Raw genomic sequence first — 12,271 nt, 5'->3', positions numbered from 1 at the left:
TGCCCCCGACACATTTTTGTTAAGGCTGTAATGAGAATCTTTGTGTGTGTGTGTGTGTGTGCGCGTGCGCGTACGTGTGTGTGTGTGTCCCCTGTGTGTAGGCTGCGAGGTGCTGACTCAGCACACGCGCTCCAGCTCGCAGAGCCTCATTTACAAGTGCGACGCCGTGCTGTGCACTCTGCCGCTCGGAGTGTTGAAGCAGCAGCCCCCGGCTGTGCAGTTCTTCCCCCCTCTGCCCGAGTGGAAAACCACCGCCATCCAGCGCATGGGCTTCGGCAACCTCAACAAGGCACGCCGCCGCGCTCTCTTGGCCGTTGGTGTTTGCGTTGTTTGTGGCGTTGTTAGTTGTCGTTTTGATATCCATTTTTTGGCAGGCCGGCTGAGTGGATAGTGCACATTGTGGGTCTTGTCGAGCTAGGCAGGATTTTAAACCGGGGTAAAGCTTGGATTGGCAACCATCATGCATCAAACAGTTGTTGTGGGCTGCTCTGCAGGGCTTTGGATTTCTGACCTGGGGCACTGTGGTGGCGAGATGTTAACTACTTTGCCTGGTATACAGGAGGTCGTGAGTTCGATTACAACCCTGATGCCTGTATATTTGGAGTGTGCGTGTTCTTCCTGTGGTCACGTGGATTTTTGTCTGGTTCCTCCGGTTTTTTCCTCCACATTTTCAAAAAACACGCGTTTACAGTGTTTGGCTGCTATAAACTTCCACATGATAAGCCACTTGGTTGAGTGAGCTATCATTTTTTGGCCAGGTTCGCGTCTGTAAAAGAGCTATGTAGCTCAGTGTGCCTTACTTGGTAAAATAAAAACATTTTAGTATTTTGCCTTGGGACAGTGCAGCATAAGCCATAGTTGAACTCTCCTATGCCCCTACGTTCACCAACCCACACTAAGCAGTGGGTGACGACTTAGTAAAAAAAAAACACAGCGTGGCTAAAGCCCTCGTCCAGTAGTGGATGACGAAAGGCATGTGCATGTAGACACATACGTAGGTAGCAGCTTCACTATTCACACTCGGCTGCCAACTTGCTCGGAATAAACCTGGGGCCCCACCCCATGCCTCCGGTTTTTGCCCGCAGGTGGTGCTGTGTTTTGACCGCGTGTTCTGGGACCTGAACGTCAACTTGTTTGGCCACGTGGGAAGCACGACAGCCAGCCGCGGCGAGCTGTTCCTCTTCTGGAACCTTTACAAAGGTATTGTGCCTGCGAGGGGGAGGAGTGGGAGGAGGCCACTGGGTTATGTACACTGAGCACATGTGCCGTATTAGTAAGTGCCTCCGGAGAATAGAGGCGCTCGACTCGGCCTAAGGAACACAGTTGTTACGTAACCAACATCGAACCCAGACACACGCGCGCTGGCTGCCAATGTTATTTGCCAACGTTGGTATTTGTGCGCATTACTGTGAAATGTGTCCGCTAACCGCACGCCCGAGTGTAACAAGTGAGTGTTTTAAGCGAGCACAATGCATGCCACTGTAAATAGGCATTGGACAAAGCTGTGGTGGCCTCTAGCCCCCCTCCCCCCTCGTTTCGACAGATGTTGAGCAGTTTTTTTTCCCCGAGTTGCTCTTCGATTGGCGCAATCGACGTACATTGCAAACACTTTGAAGATAATCATTCGTAAAATCATGAAGTGACTAATTACTTGGGTATAAACTTCACCGATGAGGACGTTAAATTTAGAGAGACATTATCTGATCAACTTTGGTGGTAAGGGAGAAATGCTCACAAAATGCTACGGTGGCGTTGTATGTACTTAGCCTGATATTTTTTGTGTTATCCACGCTGGGATGGTGATGGTGCATTCAGTTTTGTGTACACTTGTCAAAGAATTGAGCACCTTCCATGAATCAATGGCACGCTGATTTATCATCAGTTCCATATGCCCTGATGGAATTGATGATAAATCAATGCGGCGGTGCGTGCCCAGCACTCTGCAATCAGTAATGGTAACGACGAGACCCCGACCCGTCTTTTTCTCCAACGCCCCCCCGCCCGCCCCCCCTCGGCCCCCCGCAGCGCCCATCCTGCTGGCGCTGGTGGCCGGGGAAGCCGCTGGCATCATGGAGAACGTGAGCGACGACGTAATCGTGGCTCGGGCGATGGCTGTGCTCAAAGGAATCTTCGGCAGCAGCGCCGTACCGCAGGTACACGCCCCGTCCGGGAGTCCAACCCAGCCCTCGGCAACGATGGGGAGAAGGGAAGGTGTCGCAACGAACCCTCGTACCCAGCCTTTATTAAATATTGGGCTCATTTAGAAGTGGGGTGCCTCCCCCACCCCCTGGTATATCTGTGTCTCAGCAGGGAGCATAGACGTGTGAACGTAGCATTACAGTCTAAAGATGATTTACATCTCTCTGCTGCCCTCTGCTATACACCAGACTGCCCCGCAGTCCGCATCCTGTCACACCCGTCATGCACGGTGCCCATCTTCCGAGATGTGATGAAACCCGGGCGCATTCCGGACAATTTGTTGTAAGGCTACCTCCCAAGGATGCCCCTCCTAAAAGAAAAAGTCTTTCAACCTCTGTCCCACGTAATGACGACTCTCCTGCTGCGATGTGTCGACCTCGGCTCGACGGCGTGCGTGCGTGTGACCCTGCATCCGCTTACCGTGCCGTCGATTTCCGTTGGACGCCGCAGCCGAAGGAGACTGTGGTGACGCGGTGGCGTGCGGACCCATGGGCACGCGGCTCCTACTCCTACGTGGCAGCCGGGTCCAACGGAAATGACTACGACCTCATGGCGCAACCCATCGCCCCGCCGCCCTCCCTGCCCGGCAGTCCGCAGGTGAGCGTCTCTCAAGGGGGCTATGGGTGTGGGTGGGTCGGGCGGTGTCGATCGGATGTTTTGTCGCGGCCCGTTTAACCGTGACGGGTTGGTTCGTCGAGACGATGTTTTACTTTGTGGGGGTTTGATGGTCAGGTGAGAGCAGGGGCGGATGTGGTGCCTGCATGGACTGATAGTTGTCTTTCCTGGGCATAGATCTTAAAGAAATTGAGCACACAAACCGGATGTTTTTGCATGGTCTGCTTATTAATGGAAGGGTGTGCGTCTATCAGTTAACGGCTTTCAATCTCGCTTGAAATAAGTAAATAAATGCATAATGGTGCATAGTTTTGAAATTTTACCACAAAGGCTCAGTTATCATGTCTGTCAATTAGCATAATTAAAGAATGTACTTTATATAATGAGCATGTTAGGGAAATTAGTTTTGCACAATGGAAAAATTATCGGGCAAAACACACAGCTTATTTAGGGTGGCATAGAATTCAAACTATTGTTAATTTATGCTGTTGCCTCCCTCTTGCCCCCCATAAATTTAAATACATATTTTCATAGCCAGTTGCAGGGAACACCTAAGTATGTTTCCCTCCACTGCTGCTGCAATGCTTAAACACATTCCTGCGGAGGGAGCTGGTAGGAACGTTGGGTTGCTCGGTCAATGGCCAGGGTCAACGGCGGCGTGGTGTATTCCGCAAATATGCCCGACTGTGAGGGGGCGGGCACAAACCGGCGTGAGTAGGTTAAACGTTGAGTTTTATAAGGGCACCACGGGGTGACCAGCTCCTCCCCACCCAGCCCCACCCCTCCCACCCCCCACCCAGCCCCACCCTCCCCACCCAGCCCCTCCCCACCCTCCCCCTCCCCTCTCCACCCAGCCCCACCCCTCCCATTTTTGGATGCACGACGGACGGACACAATAATCCCCTGTGGGCTGGTGGAACCAGGTGGTTCCTACCAGTATCAACGGGCAAGGGAAATGACACCTACATCGTTTATGCAACCGGCCGCTGGTTTATTATCGGGTGGATATGCAAGTTGCTGAATGTCCGGATACTGATGTTCATCATTAATTATCATTGGTTCCTAAATCAATGGACTTAACCTTCCCCTCCCTCCCTCCCTCTCGACCTTTTGTTGTGCAGCCGATACACCGGCTCTTCTTCGCTGGGGAGCACACGATCAGGAACTACCCGGCCACGGTGCACGGAGCACTGCTCAGCGGCCTGCGGGAGGCCGGTCGCATCGCCGACCAGTTCCTGGGCGCCCCTTACACTCCTCCGCGCACGCCAACCACGCAGTGACGCCCCGCCAGCGCGCACCACCACGTGTTACTTGGCCCTCGCTCGCTCGGGAAAACCGGGTCCCTATCGGCGCGACACACCGCTGACGGATTCGAGAACATGCTGGCAAGTGCCACGGTTGGCAAGGGTTGAGACTCAGGTTGACGCTTAGGTTAGACAAGGAGGGCAACGGGGGAGAGGGAACAGCTGTGCTGCCTCGTGGCTTTCACCGTGCACGCTCTAAAGAGAAAATAGATGATGGAATTGTTGCGTTTTTACTGCTGGGATGGTGTGGTGTTAAAGCTGCTTGTACTGCCTGCATTGTGACCCCACTCAACCCTGCCACTTATGAGAACATGTGCGAATGCAAATTGACCCCCCCTCCCAAATGCCCCCGAAAAATAATGTTCTTGCCATTGCATTGTAACGTGTGGAATGCACAATTAAAATTACATGAATAAGAAAAGTGAATTATTAATGTATATTAGGTTTCTTTGCTAAGTCAAATGAAATATGCCTCACTTACAAATGTCGGGCAACCAAACACTTGGTGAACCTGCAAGGTCAAAGCAAAATATAATTTCACATTTCATAGGATTGTGCATCCAATGGTGTATGCGGTGCTGAGCAAAATTATTTTGACCTTTAACTTGTATGTGTGTTTGTCTTGTCCAGGAAGAGCAATGTGTTTTTTTTTTACCTTTTGTATGTCAAAACTTTGAGACTGTAGAAAGCGTTGGCCAGATGCAGTGGCGTCCGGCCGTGTTTGGCCACGATCTTGGGAGACTTTTGTGGAGGTGCAGTGAATTGCCATCCAAAGTAACATTTTCGTAAGGTTCAACACACACACGGACGGACCTCAAAAACCCATGATTTGGTCCATTGCTGTCTTTACTGGGCAGGAGAACCACGACATGTAAACATTACATATGCCTTATCGTATAACATTTACATACAGACGGTCACGTATGAATGTAACGCCGCAGATTTGGGTCAACGATATCCCGGTTTGATAGCAAGGTAAAGAACAGGTGTTTGAAACGAAGACCCAAGTCGGTGGGGAAGCAGTAAAAGTTTCAATGAGTTTAGCAAACCAACAAATATCGGCTGCTTCTATACACAGAGGCAAAGATACCGAGCAAACGCCACATGTTCAAGACAATTAAATTAACATTTACTGTTGTATGAAATTCTGAGTGGACGTAAATAATTGCATTACTTGAGACCCTTGCTCTTGATCGCAAAAGAATTCTGATAAACCGCTCCAAGATAAAGCCCATTATTTTTTTAAAGTTTCACCTTTTCATCAGTTAGCTGGCAAATCCCATGTTTTTACAATAAAAAAACAGTCCTCATTTGATTTGGTGAATAAGAAAACGCCTTTTGTTTAGTGAATTATAATTGGCCCTTTACCACGCGACGCATGATTTTATTTTCGTCGCGATTAAATGAGGGCAAAGTTGTAGAAATTATTCTGTGTTGCCTCGGATGTGCAAAGCTGTTTGTTTGACAAAATTTGAATCGATGGCCCGACAACCCCGTCTCAGTTGCAGCTGCGTCTGGTACACTTTCATTTCAATATTGATGACAGTCTGGGGTTTTCTTGCCTTGATACAAAACATCACACTTGGCTTTGCACAATCGACCATTATTCTTTAACCAGCACACCCCTTAAAGCATTCAATGTATATATTTTTTTTGGTATTGAGAGCTAACTTTTTTCATTCATTTTCAATTATCGGAGCTGGAATTTTCTGTTTCAAGTTAGAACAACCATTTTTGGCACCGACTTGTGGCAGAATTGTTGTATATATTTTATAAAATGTTAAAAGAATAAAAAAATGAAATGGAAAGTTTGTGAAGTGGTTTATATCTGGGAAACTTATCGTTTAATCATGCCAGATTTTTTGCCAAACAGCAAAGTTATTTGGCATCTACTGTGTGTCTTGGGTGGGGGAGAGCTTTATATATACACAATCTGTTCCATATTACTCTGCACCATAGCTCTGGTTCCTCGCGTTTCAATGCACCGAATCCAGTGCGCGCAGTCCCAGGACAAACACGGTAGATACACAAAATAAACTGGAACTGTTTAGCTTTGTAGTCATGACAAATACACAACATCTTGTCTGTACGTTGGTTAGAGAAGACTGAGCGGCTCATTTCTATCGTTAAACATTCTACCAAAAGCTAAGTGTCTGAACATGCCACCACCCATTGCACATTTTTACATTTGAAAGCTTTACTGCATGATGAACTTCGCCGTTTCGTGAGATGAGACTACATGGGTCTGGTATTACATGTGTCGTGAGAGCGTGGCCAGTGCATAACACCAGGGCCCTTCCCGTGACCTTCCAGTTGGCGTGGCGTCAAAGGGCACCCAATCTTGTCACAAACGACACGGTGAGGCCAACGCCACTTGGTGGCCAATGGTTGTTGGCTGTCCGTCGTCGGTGTTTATATGAACAGCGCTCGCCCCACCGGCCCGAAATTACGGATGATCTTTTCATGGGAACTGCAAGGTGAAGAAGGGTGGTGTGGACCATGCACCCCCAGGAGGCCAGTTGGAGAGGCTCGCTCGAAAGAACACAACAACATCTCGAGAGAGAGAGTGCACTTGGTTCCGGTGGTCAGTCCACACACGTTAAACAATATCGTAGCATTGCTCTCTGCGTTATATGACTCCCAAGTGTACGCAGGAATGTACTGCTGTGCCGGAGCGACTGCCCGGTGTTAACTTCGATTTTTATTTCAAGTCATTAAGTCAAAGAACGTGATGGAACTGTCGGGCGAGCCATAGTCCTGTGGATTTAATTGAGCAATTCCCTTCGTCTGGTTTGACTAAAGCAGTCAAAAAATGTCATTCACTGTTCGTAAAATTTTGCTCCCCCCTCGCATTTAATATCTTCTTAGCCAATCAGAAGTGACACCTTACGTACAAATATAGCCAATTGCCATTTTTGGTCATCCTCGTTGCACCTCTGTCCCTAAAAACGTTGCTCAATAATCTCGGGTGCCCGGTGGATAGTCGTCGTCGTCATCGTCCCGCTTCCACTCGTAAGTCAGCGTCGACTAAAAGTAAAAAAAAACAAATACTGAATTGACAAACATTTCCATCGCTAATCTCTGCCAACTGTAATGCCGCTCTCCTTTGCCTTGGCGCAATTCGGTGCATGCCGCAATCGTGATTTGGTGGGTGTTGGCAGGCCGGTAACAAAAGCGAAATGCCCCTTCAACAGCCAAGCATGTCCATAGCTGTTAACCCCTTATCAGTGCCCTACCTTATTACACACCAATTCAGACCCTTATTGGGTCACCCCGTGCCCTTATACATCTCAAAGTTCATCCTACAAAGTCCCATCACAAGGGAGAAACACGAATATAAAAAAAAAATGTGCCCGTATTAAAACGGCTGTACGCCGTATAGACCTGAAAACCCAATTCCCCTGTACAAGAACACGGGTACACCGTATGGGGTTGACAGCGATGCATGCCATCCCCCCGCTCGTGGCTGTCTTAATATCTGCAGGCCCGACTGAGTGTGAGCAGTGTAATTACATTGATTTTGTGCGTGTGTGTGTTGGTGCTCGCTAACATCACTTGCCCCAACAGTATGTTCAGGCTCCACGGGGGATCTTTGTTCTGTCTTTGTTTAGATTAAGTGTTGCCCTTCCCCCACACCTTCCATTAGCACGTTTGGCTACGGCATGGTACATGCATGCAGAATCGGTATTTACCCCCGAGCGGTTTGTTTAAATTTCCTGCACATTTCTTTTTTCTTTAACGACGGTGACAACTGCACCTTATGGCGGGATACCGTGGTCCCAAATAAACGGAAGTCAAAATCGTAATTAATTTATAGATTTTTGGCGACTCCGTCCCACCGCGCACAACAAACGCCGCGACCCGCCTGGCGCGGATCATTCAGTTGTATCGTGTCCAAGCGTAGCGGCGAGGACGAATACGCAGAATAAACAAAAATTTGATTAGCGCACCGTGTAGAGCTCGTCGAGAGGAATAGATTGCCGTGTCGTCCGCCTTCGACATAAAATGACGTCGCAACGCAGTTCATGCGAGAGCCGGGGGCTTACGGGACCCCGGGGTCACGCCGTACGGTTCATCTGGCACGGGACACGAATTCGAATTTGGGCTCTTGGACTCTTTGAGTGTGGCCGAAGCAGCATTGGGTCGTTTTGCTCTACGGCCACCACAGTTGCTTCTTTGCCATTGCTTCTTCCCTTGGGCCTCCCCCATGACCAAACCTGTCCCACACCACCTTCGAATTCCCTTGGTTCTATCGCAATTTTTATGGCAAGCGAAGGGGTGGGGGGGTGGAGAAACTGATACTCCTGGAAACGTAGCAAGAAAACGAAGATTACACAGTACCTGGTTCTAAGTAGTTTCATTAAAATTATCGTTTATATATTTATTTCATAGCCAATTTTCATTTAAAGCTTTTATAAAAAGCATTCATAATATGCAGTCAACGAATGTCTCTTGCAAGGTTTGCATTTCCCAAAATATGTAAATTGTGCTGTATAAGTAAATATCTTCCGTGAAATAATTATAATAATCCGTGATACTTGTACGTTCTTACATCCGTCAGAAGAGCAAATTGAGTAGCCGCCATTATACACGGAAACTCTTCATCACCATCCCCACTCACACACTCACCACTCACCCCACTCACTCACTCACTCACCCCACTCACCCACCAACCCCACTCACTCACCACTCACACACTCACCCCACTCACTCACCAACCCCACTCACTCACACTCACCACTCATTCACCCCACTCACTCACCACTCACCCCACTCACACTCACTCACACTCACCACTCACTCACCAACCCCACTCACTCACTCACTCACCCCTCTCACTCACACACTCACCATTCTCACTCTCACTCACCAACCCCACTCACACACCCACCCCTCCCACTCACCAAACCCACTCACACACTCACCCCATCGGCACATCAACTCCAGACTGACAGCATCTACACACATTGCACTTCCACACCACGCAGAGTTACGTTGCAAAGTACAGCCCTTAATCCACCTCCGAATGATGGCCTCCCCATGCCATGTGGGCTGTAGAATGGGTGAGGGGGGGGGGTTAATAGACCATTCTTCACCGCGCTGGTTCAGTACGGGTTGAGCATAAAATCACGACGCAGCGATGGCTTTTTGCTGCACTACCTTCTGCTGCCCACCACACATCCCTGAAGCCGATGACAACCAGCCTTTTGCACAGTGGTCACCCGTCCAAGCACTGTCCAGGGCTCAAACCGGCTTAGCTTCTGACATCGGGCACATCCTGGGCAATTTGGTCGACGGCGCAAATTGCATCGCCGTCACAATTTATAATCTGAGCCACACCGGCGCACAACTGACTTTGCCGGCAAATTACGCCGTGACGTACTATTTCCCCCCCCCCCCCCCAACAGACAATGACGCACTTTGGTAATTCTTTCCATCCCGCCAAAGAAGCGGGTGGCTTCTGTGCTGGCTTTGATGTGTGGGCATGGCGAGCTGGGCTGTGGGGCTAGGCGGGTGCAGGGCCCACCGTTTTACTCGCCGCTGGAGTTTGCTAATTACAACGTTAAAATATTTCACAACGGGAGCACATTCCACTTGGGCCCGATCGCTAGGGGATTGGTCGCCCAGGATAAACGGAACTGAAGTCCGTGCGACACGCCTTCAAAGAAATAACATGCGTGGACAAGGATGGGAGATGTTAACTACCTCGCCTAGTATGCAGGAGGTTGTGGGTTTGATACCGACCATGACGTCTGCTGTATATTTGGAGTTTGCAGTTCTCTCTCCCTGTGGTCGTGTGGATTTTTCTCCGGGTCCTCCAGTCCCCCCCCCACCCTGTATTTAGAATCACGCGTTTAGAGTATTTGGCTGCTATAAATTTCCATGTGATAAGCCACTTCGTTGAGCTATCATTTGTGGCCTGGTCGCATCTGAAAAAGAACTGTATAGCTCATAGGGCCTTACCGGGTAAAATATGAAATAGTTTAGTTTTATTTTAGTCTATTAGGATGGTGAATTAATATGCACGATGGTGTCAGCGTGAGTATTGAATCCCTTTGAACAATGTTTTTCATAACGAACACCAAAAGCACAACTTAATCTGCTCAATTCAGGATGTAAGATCAACGGATTTCTTTTTTCAGAGATGTGATTGCCCGCCATAATCGACAGATGTCATGACCACGGCACGTCGGCTAAGAATCTCTGATGAGTTAAAATTCAAAATACCACTCATAGAGTGTCGTAAAACTTAGCGAAACTAACATCGGTAAATAATCACTTTCATAACTGTATAGGCTTTTTTTTCATCTCAGGCTTCTTAAATATGTTCGCATCATCACACAAAGCGAAAGCCACCCACGATTGAAATAGCTCGCAAATACCACTCGCTCGTCACTCCAGTATATGTACACCAAATTAACCCATCTATTCTGTGCAGAACATAAAACAAAACGCAAATGTGTCCCGGCGGAACGGACTCGGCGGTCAGCGCCGGTAGTTCTCCCGCAGCCACTGCGACACGTCCACGTCCACGTTGGTGTCGCCTTCCTCCCCCCCATCCTCGTTTAACGTGCGCAGGACCAGAGCCCCCTGCGCCACGGGCGACGTTCGGCTGCCCGTGCCCTCCCCTACGCCGCCGCTTTCCCTCGCCGAGTCCTGGCCCTCGTGGGCACGGGCCTCGGGCGCCGCTGCCTCCTCCTTGGCCGCCACCGCGCCCGTCGCCGCCTCTCCTCCTCCTCCCACCGCCGCCATCGCCGCCGCCGTCGCCGTCGCCCCTACGGCCACCGCGGCCGTCTCGTCGGCGAAGAGGCGCGTCGCCCCGGGAGGCAACGTGACGTCCTGTGGCCTGGGCCGCCGCGGCACCCTGAGGCCCAGCTTGCGCTTGAGCAGGTGGAACTGGTCGCGCACGAAATAGTAGAAGTCGTACTCGTAGCCGAGCCTCTGGTACAGCACTTGCAAGGCGCGCCGCGACGGCAGCTGCTTCTTGAGGGAGCTCGTGCCGTTGCCCAGGCCGAAGTAGTCTGCGGACGGTGGTGGTGGTGGCGGGGAACACGAAACGTCAAACGGGCGGCACGGTTATAGCAGCGGACCCGCTTGGGCATCGAGGGCACGCTCGCGCGAGGTGCTCTCGTCGCTGCACCCGGTGTAAGCAAATCGCCATCGACCACGATCAGGCCCCCCCCCCCCCCCCAAGCTGTCCCCCACCTCTCTCGATCCTGCAATGTAATTGTCCACCTAGCATCAACGCACGAGCCAATTGATCGTCTTCTCGGATGATTCACATTCTTTGGCTGCCATCGTTGCTTGACCAGTGGCCAAGCCCGCCTTCCTTAACAGTTTGAATGATGTCTAATGAACTTGTATAGGTTCTCTAAATCCACGTGTTTCCTTTTCGGTCTCCCAGTGTTTTTTTTTTCCAAAGCATGCATCTCTCCATTGGTTTTTTGCAAACATTTCCGTTTTGTGTTTGTTCCACGCTTTTTTGTGCACGATCGCGGTGTTTACGAGCCGTGAGTCGGCAACTTGTACGACTTTAGACCAAGGGAAACGACATTTTTTTCCACCGCTTTGTGCACTTGGAACACTTAATCATGCACAAGCTGAAAATACTTTGCCTCCACCATCATTAACAATTTGCCACGGTTATGAAACATCGCACGATTAATGACGGCGGAGATAAATTGGGGCATGTCCTGGAAAGGCCTGATAACCTCCAAAACCTCGTTGTCCCTGAAAGCAGGCCACGACTGAATATGCAGATTAACAATTTGCCACGGTTATAAAAGAGATCAAGTGAACGATTAAGTTTGCTGTGTGGCCATCTATGTGAAGTGGATACCACAACAGCTATCAGAAGTGGATTGTAATGTGTTCAAATTCATCGAGCATGGGTTATCCTAAAATAATAATTGCATACGTGAGTTTTCCACCTTTTCCGTGTATCAATTATTTTCAGCACGTTGTCTACGTTGCTATGCCCTCTAATCCTTACCCAGTCTATCGAAAGATCTGGAATAATAAAAAAACAAATCAACCGGATGGCAAATTCGAGAGAGGCACAACATTACGTCTAAACGCAAGTGTACGTGCCCGACCGTTCGTAATTAGTACGCGAACGTGGGACGGTGGTGCGGTGCGCAAATGGTCAGCAG

General features: G+C 49.6%; 2 protein-coding genes across 6 annotated transcripts in view; one reads left to right on the top strand and one right to left on the bottom strand.

Moving 5' to 3' along the window:
* KDM1A (lysine demethylase 1A) overlaps positions 1 to 5,926 on the top strand; it is a 31,745-nt gene extending 25,819 nt beyond the window's left edge. For all 5 annotated transcript variants that reach the window (XM_078616221.1, XM_078616220.1, XM_078616223.1 and 2 more), the window contains 5 exons: positions 102 to 289; positions 1,086 to 1,200; positions 2,026 to 2,153; positions 2,650 to 2,796; positions 3,936 to 5,926. In XM_078616221.1, coding sequence (XP_078472347.1) covers positions 102 to 289; positions 1,086 to 1,200; positions 2,026 to 2,153; positions 2,650 to 2,796; positions 3,936 to 4,094 — 737 coding nt within the window. In that variant the 3' untranslated portion in view covers positions 4,095 to 5,926. The remainder of the gene's footprint in view (positions 1 to 101; positions 290 to 1,085; positions 1,201 to 2,025; positions 2,154 to 2,649; positions 2,797 to 3,935) is intronic.
* The window catches only part of UST (uronyl 2-sulfotransferase), a 137,066-nt gene continuing 129,741 nt past the window's right edge, over positions 4,947 to 12,271 (bottom strand). Inside the window, exon 8 of the mRNA XM_078616225.1 lies at positions 4,947 to 11,140. Coding sequence (XP_078472351.1) covers positions 10,605 to 11,140 — 536 coding nt within the window. The 3' untranslated portion in view covers positions 4,947 to 10,604. The remainder of the gene's footprint in view (positions 11,141 to 12,271) is intronic.

This window comes from Lampetra planeri, chromosome 50 (genome assembly GCF_965212315.1).
Source record: "Lampetra planeri chromosome 50, kcLamPlan1.2.h2, whole genome shotgun sequence".
NCBI classification, from domain to species: Eukaryota; Metazoa; Chordata; class Hyperoartia; order Petromyzontiformes; family Petromyzontidae; genus Lampetra; species Lampetra planeri.
The sequence above is the reverse complement of the archived record's forward strand: the minus strand, read 5'-3'. Positions and strand labels throughout refer to the sequence as shown.